General features: G+C 38.7%; 1 protein-coding gene across 1 annotated transcript in view; it reads right to left on the bottom strand.

Annotated features, from left to right (window-relative positions):
- Positions 1-22,666, bottom strand: part of DLG2 (discs large MAGUK scaffold protein 2) — a 1,019,609-nt gene that overhangs the window by 845,064 nt on the left and 151,879 nt on the right. Inside the window, exon 7 of the mRNA XM_061990809.1 lies at positions 4,061-4,135. Within this exon, the coding sequence (XP_061846793.1) occupies positions 4,061-4,135 (75 nt within the window). The remainder of the gene's footprint in view (positions 1-4,060; positions 4,136-22,666) is intronic.

The following is a 22,666-nucleotide window of genomic DNA, read 5'->3' as shown; positions in this document are numbered from 1 at the left end:
AGCACAGGTACAGTCTCTGATGCTTCATTATCTGTGGATTATAGATCTTGCCAGCAAGCAACTCCAGCAATAGGAATGTTTAGTATGCTAAAAAGGAGTACAGTGAGCTCCTTTTGGAGTATTTTATAATCAAACACTACAAATCCTTTGGAAGACACGACTAAAAGTACAAGCACAGACAAAGCCACCCTTAGGTAATTCCCTTGATTAAAACTCTCGGACTTAAAATGAATCTAATTAAGGACATTGTGAAAGCACACAAAGGCAATGTTCACTTATGCCCTCTTTTGCAGACAGTGAGTTGCCAAACAGAACTAAGAATCTTAATTGCAAGAATCATCATCAAGTTCAAAAAGGATGGTAAATTAGGGACTGCTAAAGTCAGACTGTTACATAACAGCAATGCTGCCAGATCTCCTGGTTCTTGCATTAGATGGGAAAGGCGCTCCCAAGAGAGGACATAGTGCTTTTTATAACAACTGCTAAAAAAGGAGAGAAAAACCTAGCCCAGACTTGTACCATCCTGAGTGACACAGCCAGCCAAATTCTACCAATTTGGTTTTTCTTCATTATTTGACACTATTCCCTATATGGTCACTGAGAGTCATTTGTACTCACACTGTGGTCATCTAATGGAGTTGTCACAACAGGCCAGATCCCTGGTTTGGGTTTTTTTTTTATTTCTCAAGTCTTTCATAGTAGGTAATATGCTTTGATGTGTCACTGGAAATTTTCATGTCATTAATTAGCCTTCTATCAAAATGCTGACATTTCACAGATATTCTTCTCTGATAAAAGCAAGGCAGTTAAAAACTATATTTGGAACCAGTTGGTGAAAATCATGGACCACCTAGAAGTTCATTTCTGTCTGATTTCATTTTTTCCCAACTGTCTGCAAGTTTTCCAAGAAAAGAAATCGCTACTGAAGTATGGTAGAAAATTCTTAGATGGATCTGATACAGATAAGGTAAACAGAAAAATCTCTTTGGCTGCATAGAAAGTGGTTTGATAACAAAGAAGTAGGAGGTACTTGGGAATTACAACTTATTTGTGGGGTAGTGCTGAGATCCTTCACTCCATTCAACTTTTATAATCAAGCAAAATAAAAATGGAAGCAAGTTACAAGTAGGCAATTACCTCAAGGACTGCATGTTGTACTCCACAATCACAAAAAAATATAGCAATTAAGGGAATGGTTGAACTATATTCTAATATAGTAAGTTGGGATTTCTTTCAGAGAATCATGGAGTGGTTTGTGTTGGAAGCAACCTTTAAAGATCATGTAGTCTAACTTCCTCTTGCAATGAGCAGTTGATTGCTCAAAGCCCCCTCCAACCTGACCTTGAGCACTTCCAGGAATGCAATATGCACAACTTCTCTGGGTAACCCTATGTCAGTGTTTCACCACCCTCATCATAAAAAAATTCCTTCCTTCTCTCCAATCTACATCTACCCTCTTGCAGTTTTAAAACATTACCTCACAGCAGTTCAAATTTAAATATCTGTCCCCATCTTTCTTATAAGCAGCTTTTAGGTACTGGAAAGTTGCTACAATGTCCCGCCAGAGTCTTCTCTTCTCCAGGCTGAACAGTCCCAACTCTCAGCCTTTACTCATAGGGGAAGTGTTCTGGCTCTTCGATCTTTTTTGTGGCCCTTCTCTGGACCCACTCTAGTAAGTCCATGTCTTTCCTGTGCTGAGGACCTCAGAGCTGGACACAGGACTCCAGGTGAGGTCAAAATAAAAAAGCTTGATCCACAATTTAGCATTTTTTATGACAATGTAGAATTTTGCAAGATAGCAAGTCTACAGATATTACCTATGCATGCATACATATCTGTTGAAACAACAGACAAAGAATACTCAAGCTAAATATTTTTATTTGCAATGTTTTTAAAAAAATATGCTAAAAAATATCCAAAGAATTTGAAGACACTATGTAAAAATTTATATCTGGGTGTTAGTGGGAATTGTCAAGTGCAGTTGCTCCTGCACTAATACAGCTGCCCAGTACCATCACACCACCATACTTGTGCTCATGCTACAACTCTCTTAATATAAATAAAAAACAAGGCCACATCAAAACATCAATCCAAATCACAGAACAACAGGATCATCACGGTTGGAAAAGACCTTTAAGATCATCAAGTCCTTCCACTAACCTCACACTATCAGGCTCATCACTGAATTCAGCCATGTCCCTCAGCACCTCATCTATACATCTTTTGAATATCTCCAGGGATGGTGACTCCACCACTTCCCTGAGCAGCCTGTGCCAATGCTTAGCAACCCTCATATTCTCATTCGTTTCCTCGTGTCCTATCATTCATTACTAGATAAAAGAGCTTGATTCCTCACCTTGCTACAGCTCCTCTTGAGGTAGTTGTAGAGAGTGATTGTGTCTCCCCTCAGACTCCTCTTCTCTAAGCTAAACAACCCCACCTCTCTCAGCTGCTCCTTTTAAGACTTGTTCCCCAGACCAACTTCATTGCCCATCTCTGGACACATTCCAACACCTCAATATGCTTCTGGTAGTGAGGGGTCCAGAACTAGACACAGTATTTGAAGCGCGGCAATCACTTCCTTGGCCCTGCCAGTCACACTATTTCTTATACAAGCCAGAATGCCATTGGCCTTCTTGGCCACCTGGGCACACTGGTGGCTCATGTTCAGCTGCTGTTGATTAACACCCCCAAGTCCTTTCCCTCCAGGCAGCTTTCCAGACACTCTGTCCCAAGCATGTAGCACGGTCTGGGGTTGTTGTTGCCCAAGTTCAGGACCTGGCACTTATCCAACCTCAAGCAATTGGCCTTGGCCTATCAATCCAGCCTGTCCAGGACCCTTTGAAAAGCCTTCCTGCTTTAAGACTTACTCATTAGTTACTAGTCTAGATACTTATCTGGTGAAAAATTTCTTAGCTCAGCTCTTCAATCAATACTTACAATAGTTTATTTTAATACAGATCAACAGTAACATATTTAATTTTAACACATTAAAGGAAAATCAAAACCATGGTGTTTACAGACACTTGCAACAGTAGTGAGAAACCAAGGGAGAATGGAAACCTGAATTTGCTTCTCATTCATCTACTCATAAAAGTTGACAAGTTGATAGCTGTGGACAAACATCATGTTGTGGTCCAGAGCCAAAGAAATTGTCAACTGAATCCTGCCAACTCCTCAGCTAAGATAAATCATCATAGCTCTATTTGTCTGCCCTCTAACTTCCAGCATCCAAGGATTTGGCTCTATCTGCAATGTATGTTCATATAAGTTATAAATCAGTGCAGTGACAATTTGACTGCAGTTTCTCTTTTCTTTTCAAATACTACAGTGTCTTTGGTAGTTACAAGCAAATCTCATTGAAGTCATCTAATTGGCAGGAGGAGGAAGGCATTCACAGAGGTCATTTCCTATAAACCCCGCAGACTAAAGTTCATTCACTACCCATCATCTCAAAAGTTGTTGTTACCTACACTGGCCAAATTTTCTCACTTACTAGTCTGTAAAGCCATTGGAAACATGAATCTTTCTTTCTTTTCTCCATAAGAATGTCAAAAAGAAAAGATGCATCATCTCTCCTTCCCCGTGTCACCACAAGAGTCTTTGGACAGCTTACTGCTTTAAACGTCATCTATTTCTAGTAGACCCTGCAGGTGCTCAGGAATGCATTCCCACAAATTGTCCACAATCAGGCAAAACTAGCAAGTTGTCAGTCATCAAACCCATCTTGAGCCCAGAGTTATAGCGACCAACAAGAACTCCATGGTCCTCAGAGCTGGACAACATCAACAACCATACCACACTTGCCACTGATCCCCATTGTTCCGTGTGGAATGAATTAAGTTCCCGAGGAGCCTGAATTTCCAAAGAAGCCCTTCTAAGCCACCACTGAACATTTCAACAGCTCAGGCTTCCCTAGGAGTTTTGTCTGGCCTTAGGATTCGTTTCTGTTCTTTCTCAAACGTAGTGAGTATGGAAATTTTACCTGACAGGGCTGCTCCAAACACAGAGACTTACCATTCAGTCTCTCAAATCTTTGTATTAAAAGGCTCAGACTTACGGTAGAGTGCTGAATGGGTATCCAGGCAGGTGTTTCGACTGAGCATTTGTGGGATGGGCATCTGCCATGGCTCTGCTGCAAATAAGTGAAAATGGCATTATGCACAACACAGTATGTGCTGCAATTGCTAGGCACAATGGACTCCATTCCAGATAGAGCACTTAGGAGTTTGCTAGTATGCTTTACACCTCACAAAGTTATTTTCCACTGTCATGTGTGGAAAACAATCTTCAGGTCACAGGATCAAAAAGGCCTCAACGGTTATTAATTAATTTGGGTCTGAAGTTTGCAGTTATAGGGGTGAACATATCCTTCATCCACTCTGAACCCCAAGCATGTGCCATCTAGCTTTCCTCCACACTGGAACATTCAGAGAACAGTGGAGCTTTAGGCAGTAGGTAGAGATTAGCTTTTTTCACCATTTATTTCACAACAGGCTGAATTTTTCCATTATGTCCTCTTTGAACCAGTGATAGCTCCAGTCTGAACCAACCCAGGGCCATTTGCCAGGCCATCATAAATTTTTAGGGTGTGTTTCTTTTTGGAGCAGAATGTTTTGCTTTTTCCCCAAGTGTGCCCCTGGAAGACATGGAGCAAGCATCAAGGACTCATGCAGTTCCCTGAAACTTTGCAGAACCGAAAGAGTGAGGGGTTATTTTGAAGTCTAATGTTCCACATGCCAGTGTAAGATACAACAGAGAAGCCTTCGAGTTTATCTTCCTGTAATTTCCCTTGCATTTGCAGTGACTCGATTACATTTTAGCAAAGGTTTGGAGCCCATCAGAACAAATTGCACAGCATATTGGGTCAGAGTCCCTGAAGAAAAGTTCAGAATAAATTCTCGTGTCTGCCACCATTACTCTCAGCATTTCACATGAGTCAAACTATTATTTAGTTCCGTGAATTGGAGGACTTTTGTAATCATGTGTGTTCCTGAAGCTGGAAATAACGGGGGAGAAAAAAACACAACTTCTTTTTATTTATTTCCATTTAAGCCAGATACATCACAAGCAACTACATTACACCTTTTGTTTTCCCCATGCTGAGAGCAAAGGAGAGCAGCATCTGCAAACACTAATGGTTAGGCTTCACACAACTTTCCATTTTGAATCTAAGAACATCAAATAATGAAGCCCTGCTAGTGCTTTGCTCTTTATCTTCAAAAAACAAATATTGGTAAAGCATTGCAATACTAAATACTTTTATAAGTAAAAATTGAGGAAAAATCATGCATATCATTTTCAGCTTTGTAAGCCCCAAACTTTAAAAATTGATTCTTTATATTTTCACTTAGACAATTTTAAGGAATTTTCAGAAAATGAGTTAGCAAGCAAGAAGCATTGTACCTTTAGATGAAAGTCTTGCTTTTTTTCCTTTTTTTTTTCTCCTTTCTTTAACAATTGCATGCCTTCAGTTTTTAATCCAAGGCAAGAAAATTAATAATTTGCTTTGGACAAGAAACACTTTTCTGATTGAAAAGGCTGATCTTACAATCTCAGTTACCCATGTATAGTATGTTTGTCAGGAGATTCCCAAAAAAGACATCTCATATTCTTGAAGAGGATATATCTGGAAAATAAAAGCTCTAGGTCTCATAGAATGGGGGACTAATACTCTGCAAGTATTCTTGACTTTAAGATTCCTACCAAAAAAGGCTCAAGGCCCAGAATTAGAATCATAGAATGGTAGGGGTTGGAAGGGACCTTTAGAGATCATCTAGTCCAACCCCCAATTACATGACACATACTGCATATTCAAAAGCCAGAAAGAACAGAGGCAATAAGGAATTGTTTATCAGTAGGAGTTCTCCAGAGATCCCAATTTTTCAGCCCAAGAGCTGGGCTGAACATGCATCTGGGCTGTGGGGTGACCTGCAGAGTTTGGCCTTTCACAGCTGGATAACATGTGCTGATAACATGACATTGCACTGGTACAGTCTGAGAAATGCATGTAATTTAAAGGCTAGGACTGAACACTTTTCTCCTACAGCTTTTTGGGGATTTTGAATTGGATTTTTTTTAACAATTACAGACTATTTCTTATTTGAATGATCACTGATTTTTGTATTGTGCAGAAAACATTTTTGATACCTTTCACATCTTACACCTTCATCTAGTTGAAATGGTTCTAAGAAATAAGGCTGTAGATCAGCTTCTGGTAATTTTACCCTTCATAAAAGTTCTCAATTTGTATTAATTTTTCTAATCAGCCAAAAGCTCCAACATTTCACACTTAGAGATATCAACTGAAAAAAAAATTACCCAAAAGGCAAACGCTAAGTAAAATATATTCTGCAAGCATAGGAATAAATGTGGTGAGAATTATTTGCAGGCTGTAGAAGGAATTAATTACATTCCATTATTATTGATAATATTTTCCCCAGCTTAGGGGTTTGGTGAGCATAAGGACTATAGACTCTAGTCCATCACTACACCTGAAAGTTAAAAATCTGAAAAGTGATGAAAATCCATCATTTTCAATCATCTTTCTTCAGAGAGACTTCAAGGGAGGACAGAATTAACTGCAGTTTACTTTCCATGATTACTAATCTTTGTACACACACACAAAAAAGATATTTCTTGCCTTGCTATTTGAGAGAATGTGTTCCAATAAGAGAGTTCTCCATCTGAAATGGAAACAGAGGCTCTTTCTCCATTGCTTATGAATGAGTGATTTCCCCAGTCTTGGTTTACTCTCTTTCTTTGAAGACACTAAGGACTCCTGTAGTAAGTTTCACCCTTGAGATAGCTCCAATGTAGTGACACAGTTATCCATGCGTAGGCTTTATCACAGCTTCATGCAATCAGAGTCTTCAAAATATGGAATAAGATCTTCAGTTTGTGTAATTTTTGGATAAAGAGACCTTGGGACACTATCGATTCTCATTACTGGATTCAGCATCTGTCACGGATGTTTTTTCCTATGCTGATGCTTTAAATCCTTGAAATATTGTGTTGCAATAATAGAGTCAGGAAGCAATGAAGCTATGACCAAAGTCAGATAGAGATGTTAACCTCCTAGTCAGTCTGAGAGAGTGCAATTCCTTCTCTGGAGGCACTGTCACATGGAATTCCTATATTAATAGTTTTATCAAGAATCCAGAAGTACAGACCCCACAGGTAATGAGAAGACAGAAAAGCATCGTCTTTAGAATACAAAACCAAGGCTGCAATGCCTTCAGAGTCTGTTCACAACTTCTGTCTTCCTAGCAAGCAACCTATAAGTAAGCTTCTCTCCTAAAAGCTTTTCTCAGTCAGGTGTTGAAATAACTGACTGCTATTCGCCCTGGTTAGAAACATCAGTATAACGTATCTTGCAGAAAAAAATAATGCAAAGTGGTAGCATAAGTGCCCACTGCAATAATGCAGTGAGAAATATACTGAATATTGAATTGAAAAGAGAGAGCTTTATGGCACTGCACAGAAGACTTTTCGGGTGACAGAGATGCAGCTGCATATCAGCAAGCTCTACGTAAGAATTTCAAGGAAGAATTCCTCTTTTGTATTTTGTGATCAGCCACAGTGATAGATAAAGGTATTTGGAGAACTGTAAGAGCAAGTATGCATAGCTTGTTGCCACTTTCTCACAGGCAGGGAGAGACATATATTATCAATATCATATTTGGATGGTGAAATATTGTGTAATGTGACTGTGGCCAGAGACACTCTTGGAGGCAGCTCTTAGCTCTGCAGGAAGATACAACAAAATCCAGAGAGAATATTTAGGAATATTTTATCTGCTAAAGGTTTAGGGCTCACTGAACTGCAGCACTCTTTAAGACCTGACTTATATTCTTTCTCACAGAAGATACTGGTGATCAGTCAAAAGCAGTTAGAGGTGTGATTCCATTTGTATCCACTAGAATGGCTAAGAATATGAGTTACAAATTATATACAAGACCTTGAGTGAGATATACAGTAGCAAAAGGGTTGGCTGAAGTCAAACCCCATGGAACATACTTAGCTACTCCTACACATCCTTGCAAATTATTTTCTCTGATGCAGATGATTCTCTGGAGAAATGAAGATCGTTGAACCCAGCTAGAGGTCTCAGACTGGGTGAAATATAATCATACACTAGCTCATACCCCTGACCTAATGATTCACTCATAAATAACCATTCCCCTCTCCTTAACTGCACACATCATCTCACTTTTCAGAAGTCTTGGATCAGGTGAAGTGAGACAGAAGGAAATTTGCCTGGTGGCAGCAAACAGATTAAAACACAAAGAAAATGCATGTTTATGTTCAGCATGCAAGCCAGGAGAGGCACCTCTTCTGCTTTTAGTGGCCTGTTGGACTTTGCAAAGAGTCCATTTGGTCCTAGAATCATAGAATGGATGTCAGCTCCAGCTATGTGACCTGCATAAAAATGCAGCTCACTTTAGCATTAAGAAATTATCTTCCCATCTCTACCCAGGCCCTTCAAATATTAGACAAGGGACCTGCTAAGGATGTATAGCTCTCCTAAGGATGTATAGCTCTCCTATCATTAAGCAGAACTATCGTTAATTGAGCTAGGAGTAGTCTTTATTGTTTTCTTTTTGCTGCTCAGTATCTTCCACCTTTCCTTACATCTGCAGCTCTCCACTGCTGTGCACTAGTTCCAACCATATCTGTCTGAGCAGTAAATTGAATTTGCTTTTCTCAGTTTATAGAGCTGTTCACAGATTTATGAAACAAATCACCCCTCTCCTATGATAGTTAAAAACAGTCTCAATAAAGACATCTTACTAAAATCAGCAAATTATAATCTAATGAAATCCATCAAAATTTGAGTTGCACTAAACAAGGTCAATGCTTGGAAGAAACGAAATGTCACTCAGAAATGGAGATCAAAGTAATTCCCGTCTATTCCTGCTGCTGCCATAGAGACCAAGGGAGAAGGAAGAGAGGAAAGAAGAGATTTAGCAGACTTAATTCTTCCTGAAATTTATAATTAACTACAAGGGAAAAGGGACAATTACCATATTTCTAAAGGATAAAAGAGAAAAAACTTGAGCTTTTGACAAGATATAATTACCAGACATTACATATGCAATGCACATTGGTTTGTTCTGTGTAATTTTCTTGAGACTCCCCCCGAAAAATGATCTTTTCTAGAAAAGACAACACGTGTCTCATCAGTTTACATTCATAATGTTTGAAATCCAAAAGCTAGAGGCTTACAATAATTGCTCCAAAATTTAACATTGGTAAATAAAGATTTGAAGTAAATACTCAGATACACTCCCCATCTGTCAGACATCTATGAGTATGTTCTCCAGCTAAGATAAATGTTAATCAATGAAAAGGATCTTCCTGCTCTAAGACTGTGCAGTTTAACCAGCAGCCAACCCTTAGTCATCAAAGCTGTCCTCAAGTACCACTTCAGAATAGAGTTTACTAAAATGCATGTAAATTGCATGGATTCAGCACTATTACACTTTTAAGGTCTGGCAGGAAAACACCACAGTTTGAAGGGCTCATCAGCACCTAATAATGACTGTAGAAAAAGATTTTGATTTTAGCTAAATGTGAATCTCTGGGGGGAAAAATCATTATGTTGCCTTTGTTTCAGATTTGTTATATCCAGGAAATTCAGCACAAAATATGTATCTGCCCAGTTTATGATTTCAAACTGCAATGATTCAAAGCCTGAAGTCTTGCAAAGAAAAAAAAAAACAACAAGTGTTGCCCAGTTTTAGCACTATTAACAATATGTGGGCACACAGAAACGTGATTATGATTTTTGTGTCATATACAGCTAAATTTGAATCAGATCCTCATGTAGTGTAGCTCCCTACAGCTCTGCTGGTTTCAATAAGATTATAGAAGTCTTTAACACCTGAGGGACTGGTTCAACTTCAGTTTTTACACATAGCTTTATAATTTCCTAATTTTGGACCTGACTCTGCAGCCTCTTGGACAGAGCTGATCTTGTAGGAAGTCACACAAGGTAAAGTGAACCTCAGTCTCTAAGTATATACCTTTTAAAACCTCTATCTTGAGTTTCTTCGGATTCTAATGTAACAGTGGGGTGGGGGGAAGAGAACAGGTCTATTTGCTTCAGTAAATCCCATTACAAAAGTACTTCAGCATAAATAAATATTCTGAGTATTAGCTATTTATATTGGCATTAGCACACCATAAGCAACATCTTAACCTCAGAGTGTATTCACCTCAGCAATGTAAGACCAATAGCTGGCATGCAGCTTGTGGACCTGCTCTCCACCTCCAGCAGACAACCTGATCTGATTTACTGTTCTGCCCTTCTGACAGTATCTTAGGACTGGTTTTGCTGCTGCTCTGAATTAGAAAGACTGGAAGAAAGTTCACTCCAGTGGTGCAACCTCCACATTTTCCCATTATTCAGCCAAGTTCTAAAAACACTCTTTAAATCAACTGGGTTGTCACTGGCAGTCTACTGTGTTGGCTAAATGCTGAATGAGTATTTCCCCTTCACTTGGGAAATCCACAGTATCCTCCTGGGACATAAGACCTGGCCCTACCTTTCCCAAGCATGGTACACAATTAGCAAAGATTTATAATCATATACATACTGTAGACTGGAAAATTCAAAGTCAATTAGCCAAGCCACAGCAACTCCTCATACATATTTGCATGATGCTATTGAGGAGAGTGAGCTCTGAATTTTGCCTTGTATTCACATCAGGACTATGGGGAAAGGAAATTTAACTCTTACAAAAAGACAACATGCATTTTTATATAGCTCTTCTTGCTTTGCTCTCAACTTCATGCTGCAATGTGGGGTGGGACTCTACAGAAGAGTCATACCATACCCAGAATCTAAGCCAGATGTTGGTCCCATACTTGACCACAGTGGCCTCTCATTTTCCACATCATTGCACAAACTGAGACTACTACTCACACATCTGTCAGAATTTTGCCTTAAGTGCATACAGTGGTGTCCCTTATTACAAATATATTGCTGGATAAGCAGAAGAAATAGAATAGACAGATGTTGCTGGCTCCTGGCAACACTGACAGTCAGAATTGTACATTTTCAACCTTGGTATGGATTAAAAACATAACCAAGTCAATCACTCTGCTTCCCTGCACCACTGCAAAACAGTTTCTTCCTTCTTTATGTCATTCTTTTCAATTCTTGAACTAAATCCTTAAAAAAGGTGCTGGACTGACAGTCATGAAAAGAGAAATATTGTAAATTTACTGAATAAATTAAAACAACAGAACAATCTGAAAACAAAACCTCAAACTTTTTCACTAGTGAGATGAACTGAGTCTTTCACAAAATCAACCAAACCCATACAGATAAGATCTTTTTTTCAAGCACATGAATAATCCCACAGAGGTCAGTGACACTTGTATTAAACATGGAAACTGTGTAGTGAGGGATGTGGTTTAAACCAGTACAGAGTTAAGTGGAAGCTGGCAATAGCTTCTCTAAGAAGGAGTAACTGTTGGAGAATTTTCAACAATTTGATGGAAATCTATTTTTGAAGCAAACAAAACCAAGTTCAAACTGGGCATTCTCCCTGAGTCTGAATCAGTTCTCTGATTTCCTAGCTGGAGGACACGGGCATGGCTCACAGGAGCTGAGCTGGTGTTCAGCACTGTGAATTTGGAAGTCAGGTAACAGAAAATAGTTCGGGTTATGTATTAAATTGGCATATTTTTAATCAATATCTAGTCTTTGTATACATCTTTGTAAGCTGTTTGCAAAACACAGAAGCTTTCAGGTGATAAAATCAGAGATTTTAAACAAACCTCAAAACATTGCTCCCAAACAAAACAAGAGGTGACACCACTAGCAATCAAAATTAGGTCCGTTTCCAATGTCAAGGAGAATAAAATATTAGCCTAGATTGCCCAGGAAGTTTTAAAATCTGTCCTGGGAGAAGGTCTTTAGCTAGCCCTGCTTGTGACAGACGACTGGATGGTCTTTTGTTATTATTTTTGGTGCTGTGATTACAAGCTGCAAGTATCAAAAAACCTGAATCAGACACCTTGAAATCATGAGATTTAAAAAAATATATATTTCTATTTCCCTTCACTGGCTTTCTGTATTTTGAACCTCTAGAATTTCTGCCTCTGAGCTCTCCTTTGTAGCAACAAGTGACAGAAAGCTTTTGGGTGTTTTTCTTCCAGGCAAAGATGATCATCTCTTCTAAGCTGCCTGACACCAAGAGCTGTGGGTTTCAGTGAAGCAGTCCCTGTTACAGAGAGTCTTGTCAGGCAACCCAGAGCTACCTATTTTCTTTTTCACCAGGAGCAGCTACTGTTATATCCAGAATTCTGTAAAAGGCAGAAGGATGGAAGGAGAGCCGTGGAGAGGACAGCATGTTGCCTCTGACTGTTGGGAGGCACAGTGGGGATGTTTTTCCTTTTCAAAAACTCAGTGCTCCCACTGGGATGGATCCTTGATCTAAGCTTGTACTTACACTGAATTCTTCCTAACAATAAAATAATGTCACAAATTAACATGCTTTATGCAACAATAAAAGAAATAAGCTATACTGGGAAAGTGATAAATTAAAATACATGAGGAGACCATAAGAAGTCCTCTTTGACTGATTCACCATTTCCTAAGTCCTGAGTTCAGAAATCTATGGAGACAGGTAGGAAATAAAAAAGGAAAGGAAGAATTTGTACAGATTACTATCTTAAACCTCTCTGAAACATACCTTCCACTTTGGCTGAAAAAAATGTCAATAGGATTTAAGATTTGACCAGGTACATCAGAAATTAATTTTATTAGATGGCATCTTTCACCACATAAGAGTTCAAAGCAGGACCTTTGGACTCATTGCACATAATCTACAAGGGCATATTCACCTCACCTCACCACAACATTTATGTCATTTTCAATAGGCTGGAAATACTGAAAATTCCAGACTAGGTTTAATGACCATGTGTTAAAAATGTCAACTTTTTAAAGTGTTCATCTTCTGCAGTTTAAATAGCATTTATCTTTCACTTTTTTCATTATTTATAAAATTTGAAGAATAAAATGAATGTATTTACTCCCCCATGACATTAAGATCCAATTTTCCAAGTGAGAATGACAATTTTTTTTGCACAAATCAGGCAAATGGATATTCAAATAAGGATAATTAACTAATTTGAGACTGAAAATGACTGTACTGTTGCTCTGTAGAATTCATAGTTATTGAAATTAATTTTCAAAAAACTCTCAAATGTTCTGAAAAAGGTCTGCTCTTATTATATTGGTGGAAATTGTCATAAACAGATGTCACAGAAATTTTGTAGGTTTAAATAAAAGTTACTTTAATGTACAAGAAAGCTAGTAAAACCAAATTATGAATCAATACAAAATAACATCACTGATGCAGCTATGTAAAAATGGCACCAAACAAGATGAGGAAATCAACTGTAATTTATTTGGCTTTAAGCCTTCACAATATGAAATTGTTCTAAAACCAGATTTTTGCCATTATTCAGCTCAACTACGTACATTAATATGATGTTCCTACATGCATCCAAATAGCAGGTCACCTACAATTCACCATCCTATCTCATTCCAACATCAAAGTTGGCAGCGAAGACTGAATATCTCGAGTTGAATATTTGAGGCTCATATGCTTGACTTTCAGATCATTTCAGCCATTTAGCAGTGGATTCGAAAGACAGAAAAGCTGGGAGGAAAAATATAGTGAATAGATGGAGTTGGGAGCCCTGCTTAGAGCAGCAGCAGTAATGAGATGACAGGGAGTCTACATTTGTTATTGCCCAGAAGGTTCTGGGAAAATGAGTAGTGGAAACATTAATGACCAAGTCATAAAAAAACTAAAGCAGTGTCTCTTTATATGTTAAAAAAAGACACTGAGCCATATTCTTCTCCCAGTTATAACATCTTAAAGGTAGAGTCACTCTTCTGTCCCAAATCCAGTTGCTATGCACCTCCTTGTCAGACTCTCAAGGCCCAGGATGGTTGTAGGTCTCAACTGCACCTCCAGACACCCAGAAGTACAGCTAATCACAGCTATTTTTTTTCAACTTTCCTGCTTATTTCCAATTTGAAAGGAACATCTGGGAGTGTAAACTCAACACTTAGCATGAGCCTGCATCCAAGCTTTGTTCAGCAATGCTGCATCACCATTGCCGAGAGCTTTTCACCTGTAATGTGTTAACAGGCACCCACTGGCACCTCCACTCTGCTGCAGGACAGGTTGAGGATGTAGTCTCAGATCCAGCACAGCTTGTGGGAGCCAGAAGGGCCTGAAAAGAACAGGACGTGAATGAGGCCATAGAAGGAGCGTACGCTCTTTCAGTGGCCTCATTCACCTCCTGTTCTTTCCCATATGGGTTTCTCCATCAGCAAGATGGGAATGACAGCTTGCATCTGTTTCTTCAGCTCCACCCTGCTCTCTGCAACAGCCACCTGCCACCCTTTGCTTCTGCTCATGGGTACCCAGGCTGTGTCCTCCTGCCCCTGTCCATGTCATGGATGAGGGTCCCCATTTTGCATGGCTGTAATGCAAAAAATGACAGCAGCAATGACAGCAGTGCAAAACATTGGTTTGCCTTATCATTTATGCAAACTTCAGGTGTTCTGGCTACCCCAGGTATTTTGCAGGTCCTATGGAAATGATGAAAATCATAAAAAATAAACCAGAACAGGGAGCAACTGTATTCAACCCCAATGTCTAGACTTCCCCTAGTCCTTATAAATACTATCACCATGTGCAGATGCAGTTACAAACATGTGGTGAGCTGTCTGTCCTCTAGCAACTAAAAGGGAGTTCCCTGATTATCTTCCTGTCATTTAATATTGGTAGTTTGCTAACTTTGAGGACATCTTAAAGAATCATTCAATTTATCCCTATCATGGAGCTTTAAGCCAAGAATTGTCCTTAACTTGGGTAGTGTCTTTAAGCCCAAAGTTGTTAGCCTGCCGTCATTGTTGTGGATAGAAAATCGTTTCTATGCATGTTTAGAAAGAATTATTTAGAAGGACAAATCCCAAACAGTCCACCTAGATCTAATATCAGTATAAGAGTGCTGAATTGGGACCAAGACATTTTTATTTTTCAGGCCTAGGGATGCAAAGTAAGCTATATTTTTTCCCCCAAAAAGCCATAATAAGGCACAAGAAACTTGCATCTCTCCAATCAGAAACATCATCACTATCTAAACTACATCTGATTGGCCTCTTTAAAATCCTAGGACCCATATAATGCCCCTTTGTTTTGGGGTTTCTTTTTTTTATTCTCTAGCTCAAAGAATGAACTAATAAGCTGAGAAAATATATGCATTATACCATGCATTCTGAAAGTGCTCTAGTAGCTGGAGATATTAATAGACACAAGCATAGGCTAAGATAAAATATGAAATAATTTTCCTTTTGCTAGTAAAAATGAGTAAATTACAGATCTTTTAGGAAGTGATACAGAAACCAACTGCATAATCTACAGGAGGAAAAAAGAAGAGAACAAAATGCTCATTGATGCAAAGCTTATTTATCACTTTATATTGCAAACTGACACAATACATGCTCAATCTATTTAATTACAAGAACAGAAAAATAGCAGAGAAATATGTACACATAACAGCAATGTTTCCAGTCCTACCTTGGTCGTGACAATGCACAGACAATCCATTCTGTAAATCTCCACAGGAGTGTATGTAAATCATAAAAACAAATCAGCAAGGGTGAGGAAAGCCTTTTGAACAGCATGAACAGAACCGGAGGCTTGAATCTGCACAGCCTGCTTTTCCAAGTGGGGCCCTCATAAGAAACTCGAGTCCTCCTCCACAATGCTAAAGGCAGTCATGATGCTCACAGGGATCAGTAAACCCACTAGAAATCGTCTCAAGCAAAACTTCCAGGTGGCTTATCAGGCTTGATTGCTGCATTGTTAAATCTGTGATCAAAATATTCTGTTGAATACTATGCAGCCTTCTAAATGGGAAGATGAGAACCACAACAAGCACAAAAGAGCAAAAGCATCACATTTCAGCCCTGGCTCTGGTTTCACAATTCTGATCTGCTGTTTCAGTATACCCATAAGATTTCCCTTGCCAAGTCTCTCTCTCTCTCTCTCCCTCTCTCTCTCTCTCTCAATCTCTCTCCCTCTCGCTCTCTCCTTCCCTGTCTTTTTTTTTCCTCTCTCCCCTCTCGCTTACTCTCTCCCTCCTCTTTCCTACTAACTCCGAGCAAGCACAACACACACAACTATCAGGCCCATCTATCACAGCTCTGTCACTTCTCTGCCAAAACCACTGCTTTAGGTTGTAAGGGTTTTTATTAAGAGCATGATTCCTACAAACACATTTTGCTTGAAATGCATGATTGAAACATTAAGGTGTGTGCGAGAGCTCATGCGTCACATCTACAATCATTCAGAATTACTAGGTCAGATTCAGATTCAGGAAGTGAATATAAATAACAGCTGGATAAGGGGAACTTTCAGAAAGTATAAAAGAAAATAATCAGTCAGGTTAAAAAAAGAGGGATGGCATATTTACACATGCACACAGGTCTGTGAAGCACCACGGCAATATAATTATAGTATACCATCCACAGAAATAAACCTCACCAACATATTATATACATAATTAAAAGCTACAGAAGAGTATCTCTTTTTTTTCCCCACTTATGAAAAATACATCAAAGTTTTAATTAAAGAAAGCACCCTGAGCAACAGAGCTTAATATCTCCTCAAGTTCTTTCCTAAACTTTTCTGCATCTTTGACAGATCTACAAAGTTAATTGATTTATCTCATATTCTATAAGCTTTGCTGAGTTTTTATGGACAGCTTTTACAATTTACTCCCCAAAGCCCTACCTTTCTTGCAGTGATGCTGGTGCAGAGCTTGCCTTTCAAGTATCTTACATGAATCATTCTGAGTTAGAAAGCTCGCTGTCAGCTCTTAATGTCTTCTCTCTCTTACAAATAGAGGAAGAGAGAGAGAGAAGAAAGAGGGAGGGAGAGAGAAAGAGACACAGAAGGGGAAAGATATGTAAAATGAAAGCTCTGGCCAAAGAGAGAGGAAAATCAATGCTTCTATTCACTGGAAAAAAAAATACAGCCAACTGGACTGTTGACAGCAACAAGAGGAAACGTCTAGACACCCATACATTACAATTCACCTTTTCAACACACTGGACAGCACAATTCCCCCTGGGTGCTTTGCTGAGGATCTCTCATTCTCACTCAGAGCTAAAATATGTTTTCAATAAAATAAGATCTTCTAAGAAAATAAGAGGATATTTAAGAGTCATCTCTCTTCCATAAATTACTCAGGTTATAACCCTAATATTCTTGTGATTGCTAAAGCAGCAAAAGACTCAGTAAATGACACACATTATTTTGCCAAAATGAGGTCACTGCTACCAAAGTTACAAAATCCATAGTGAATCAGATATGTGGTCAGAGAGCAACCAACCCTCCCCCAACTATTAAAGTCTTGGTGGATATGACATCTTAAAGTAAAACTCTCCAGAGCACTTAGAACTGTGTCTAAAACTTGAACTCACTCTGAGCAACCACATGTGCACAAAACAAACTTTATTTGCATTTACAGAATCAGGCTGCACTGGAGCTTGCAAGTTTTCTCCCTTCTAAGGATTAATCCAGAAGCCAAACTAGTTTATTAAACTATAGATTATATGAAACATTGAACTTTCCAACATCCTTGAAGTACTAATCAACTAGGCATCTCCTTAAAAGGAACCCATTAGGATAGTGTAACCTAAGCCACGCTTGTGTTCTAAGCATAATAGCCTAAAAGGGAATTCAGTCAATTCTAAAATGAGGAGATATTATAACACTTAGATGTAAAGGATCTAACAGTTTGCTCTGTTCCAATTGGTAGACTCAAGCTGATCTTTCAAGGTGTGAAATATTTCCATACGTATAATTACCTAATGACTTGGCTGCAAAATTTCATACCATAATCAAAACCAGCATATGGGGATATATTTTGAAATTGGTCTCCAAGTGTATAATCTGTAAATGTTTCTACTTTCATGTAACTCTACTCCTGTGAGCTGGTCCCAGTGAATTCATGACCCTGTTTACAGTTTATATGAAAAAATAAAGCGTTTGAACTCTTTGATGCTGTTTATGTGAACAATGTCACTTGTGGGTGCCTGGGAAAATCAGGGTCCATACATGTACTTAAAACTTTTTCCTGCACTCCTCCAATTTCTGAGTGTGACTTCTTTCCACAAAATGCAACAATGAGCATTTAGCAGGCCAGGACTTGCATGTGTGCTACTCAAGCTTAGTGTATCCTTGAGCAACATGGTCCCTGAAATATTGACACCTCCCTTTTACCCTCAGAATCTCTTGTAGCCCCAGACATAAGAGGGCACAGACCCCACCTCCATCCTTCCACAGGCTCCTTTTTGTTGCCAAGACTCCTGGTCATAACTCCTAACACACATCTGTTGATGATTTGACAAAGTCAGGGCTGCGGTATGGGAATAGATGACTGTCAATGGTTCTCCAATGTTTCTTCAAAGGATACGGTTTCTCATTTTCATTAGCTACCATCCCCAAACCCAAACAAGAGGCTGAGCTGCTTCATTTTCTTCCTCCAATTAGATGCTTCTCCCATTATTTTTTTTCTCCCCAAGTATAAGATCCTCAAGTCCTTGGTACTGCTTTACCTTGCATTAGCAACATCTCCTTCTGCTCTAATTTCTGCAGGTCTTGCTGCTTAGGTCTATTTTTTCCTCTGCTGTTCCACCCTTTGTGCTATCTGTACGTATAATCATGAGTTGAACCTACTACAGAAAGACTTGACCCAAAAACCAAACAAACTAAGAAGCAGCCATCTGGGGTGAAAAAATACGGTTTGTAGTTGCTTCTGGTTGATTTAGATGGTCAAAAATAAACTCCTTGATGAGCTCAATCCCAGCAGAATGACAACTATTCCCCACTGTGATACTAATGGCTCTGTGGACCACCATGTGAAAATCACTTACCTAGATCACTGCTTCCTTCTCCTCTCATTTTACTAAGGTGTCTATTTTTAAGTGAGAGAAAACCAAACAATAGGAGGTGAATGACATGTGATGGTCTGTAATTTAATGTTCCTTTCTGACATTAAAATCTTCACTGTATCCAGGTACTTCCACTTGGATAACCAAAGTATAGAGTTTAATTAGGTAGTTATTATTATATTTAGAACCAGAGTCTGTAATGTCCATCTAAACTGGATATTTATAAAAACAAGCTTCTGTCAAACTTAAAATCAATAGGAAGGATTCCCTGGGGTTTTTTTTGAGTTTATCATTACACACATTTTAAATATTTCTTAAATTGTTTCGAAATCTAAATATCATAGAGCATGAACTGTAAAGAGATACTGATTCTTTCAAAAAGGCAAAACTGACTTCATTATCTCTAATTTAGACAGTAGAAATTAAGAAAAAAATAAGAGTACTAGGTGTCCAAGTTTTGGCATAAATACTAAGAAAGGAGATATCTACCAGACTGATAACACCACTTTAGTAATGTCAGCATCTTGCAAAATTCAGCTAGTGAACTACTTAGAGCTCTGTGCACCTACACAGACAACACGTAAACACACACATCCTCTTACAAATGTGGAGAAGGATTTATTTACTCCTAAAGTATCTTAAATTGTATACTATGGAGTACTTGTTGATGGCATTAAATTGCCAGTCTTTCACATGGAGTTACATTCTTTTTCTTATTTTCAGGTCTTATAGTGCACCTAAAAAAGCTACAAATAAACACTTTCCTGACTACATCTCTTCCAAAAGGGCAATAGAGGTAGCCATGAAATTATGTCTTTGTGGTCAGAGCTCATTTATACAACTTGAGCCCAGTTCCACCTAGGTTGCTGTCCATCACAACTGGTCAGTTAGTAGGTTAATACCAGGATACAAGTTAACTAGAGAAAGAAGTCAATACAAATTTCAGAAGGCACAAAGTTCTGTGTACTTTAGTGACTAAGAATTTTAATGCAGTTCCCAGGATGAACCAGAAGCCCGTGAGTGCTGGTGTTAATTTAAAGATGATCAAATTAGCAATTCTGTCTCTCTTGACTGCAGCATCCCTAACAGGAGTAGTTCTGCATGGCCTGAGGCTCATGAGAGTCTCAGGCAAAAGCTATAACAAGAATCATTCCCTACTCCTGAGTATGGCAAATTTCATTGCTATTTAGCACAATCAGTGTTGGAGTCCTGAGTCTCTGTCTGCCAGCTTTTCTCATGAAAAGAAAGTTTTGCTTTCCATAGGTAAGAACAGATCTTGCTTCTCTGAGCTCTGCAGGTAGATGGTAAAACAGGTGCAAGGAGAAGGGAAGGCTGAACAAGCATCTCCACTGCATAACAAGGACTCTCCTCCCAAGTGACCACCCCAGGCTCAATACTCACAGGAAAAAAAGAAAAAGGTTGTTTTCTGCTGTACAACTGTGGAGCTTTGCTTTCTTCCTGCCCCAAGTACATGATCAGTTTACTACCTTTTCATTCAGTACACGGGAGCTCACACCACTTTAGCCAAGCACTCAAAAGCAGGAACACAAAAAAGGTGGTTTTTGTTTTTTTAATAGACAACATGCACTTTCTTGGTCTTACTTGCTGAGTGCTTTACTGTAACACCTGGCCTTTGGCTGCTGCATCTGATGGTGTGTAGTCATCTGCACCTTGTGGGACAGCAGGGTGGTGGCCTCTGTGTCTCTCCAGGAGTCAATATATCCAAATGAATCACAGATGTGACAATGGAAAGGACCTGAGAAGGTCTTCATTTCAGCCTCCTGCTCAAAGTAGTTTAAGCAGTGAGGTCTGATCATATTATTCAGGCTGTAATCCAGTCTTGTCTTGAAAAGCTCCAAAGATGGAGACAGTGTGACCTCTCTAGTAATCTCATTCCCAAAAATTCACCAGTTTAGGGGCCTACAAGAAGAAAATGAGGTAAGCTGGGAACTTGTAAGGTTGTAGGAAATGCACATTCATAATCACAAGGTGTGGAGCAGAGAACAGGGAAAGGTTCTTGAGACATCTTACAGCTCAGAAGGGCCTTGGATAAGCTAACCTTTTGAAAGCTCTGCAACCTTCATTAATTTAAAACTTATGCCTAATGTTTTGTGTATCTATTATTTCCCACACAAAGCTATAATTGTTTTCTTTTGCTTCCCACAAATCCCTTATTCAGACTGGTAAGCTTTATACAGACTGGGATGCTCTGCAATAGAAACACACAGTACTCAAGTGGCTCTCAAGCTCCACAGTGAATGAAGAGTTCATTTTAATTCTTAAGCATTCTGCCTGGGGAAGTAAATCTAACAACCAATTGATCATCAGCAACTGAAAAGCTCTGGTGCATATGTTTAAACATGTAGCCAGTCCTAAATAGCTATATGTCACTGTCACAGCACTGACACTCAAGCACAGTCACTTGAAAAAGAAATCAGACAAAATGACTCTTTCAAATGGACTGACACACTCGACTACATGTTCCATGGAATAAAAAACAAAATATCTGCTATCTGTGATCCCATGGTACTGGAAACTGAAGAAAATGCCACTCCCAGCTCAGAAGTCTTAGAGTTCAGCAAAGGAATTGCTAGTTTTTGGAGTTTACCTTCATATATACTTTGTGATATAGAGGTAAAAAGAGCATGAAAATGTAGTAGGTAGAACTGCTGATAGAGAAATATTGAGTATAGGAGTTTGCATTACCATTAGTCTAAGAAGAGAAGATGATGCATTGTTCAATTGGGCATTCATAGTGGAAATAATGTGAAATTTACTAAGATCTAGTACATCCCACAATTTCTACAACATCCTCACAGACACAGTGTATTTATAGTATATATCAATCTTTTGATTATTCTTTGTTTTGGGGAAATCATTTCTTCCATAAATGCAGAGACAAATTTCAACGAGTACACATGTTCTTGTATTTCAACTCTCAAGTAGAATCATGGTCCTATATGGTACAAATGTTTTCTGATCAACTGGGAACACAGCAACACAAGAAATGCAGGAAATGATGCTAGACAATTAGATCTTCAGATCATGAAAAGCTACTGAATAGCAAAAAAATGATCTACAAATGTAATCAAAGCCCATGGAAAAGACTTAGACAAGAAGAATAACCTGCAAGTTTCTGATGTAAGAAACAACTTTCACTGAATTCTACAAGGTAACACATAAGCATGTCAACTCAGTTAATGTCTGTTTTCTTTTCATCATGTTTCCAGCTTGCTAACTTTAAAAGCAAACTTAATAATTTTCTTTCAATTACAAAAGACAAAAAATATGCTATGACATCGAGGCTGAAAGTCTATATAATAATACCTAAGCCCAAGAGAATTGTTCCAGCCAAGTTGTGAACCTCCAAAAATAATGGAGATATTATAATGAAATACTTTTAACTTCACCATTGCAACAGTAAGGCTGTTAATAATAGAAGCGTAACATACTCTCTTACTGCAGCTATGAACTCATATTGCTGCCTGTTTATTCAGGATTTTCTAGTAGGTACCATTTACTGTCCACACAAAAATCATCACTTCACTGATATCCTTATTCTTCCATAGTGACTCCAGACCAAAAAGAAACTACAACGCACTCTGAGAGACTGAAAACACCTTGAATAAAATTTACTGACTGTGCAACACATTGGACTTCACAAAAACA

This window comes from Colius striatus, chromosome 1, assembly GCF_028858725.1.
Source record: "Colius striatus isolate bColStr4 chromosome 1, bColStr4.1.hap1, whole genome shotgun sequence".
NCBI lineage: Eukaryota > Metazoa > Chordata > Aves > Coliiformes > Coliidae > Colius > Colius striatus.
Note: the sequence above shows the minus strand (reverse complement) of the source record. Positions and strands in the feature narration are given on the sequence as shown.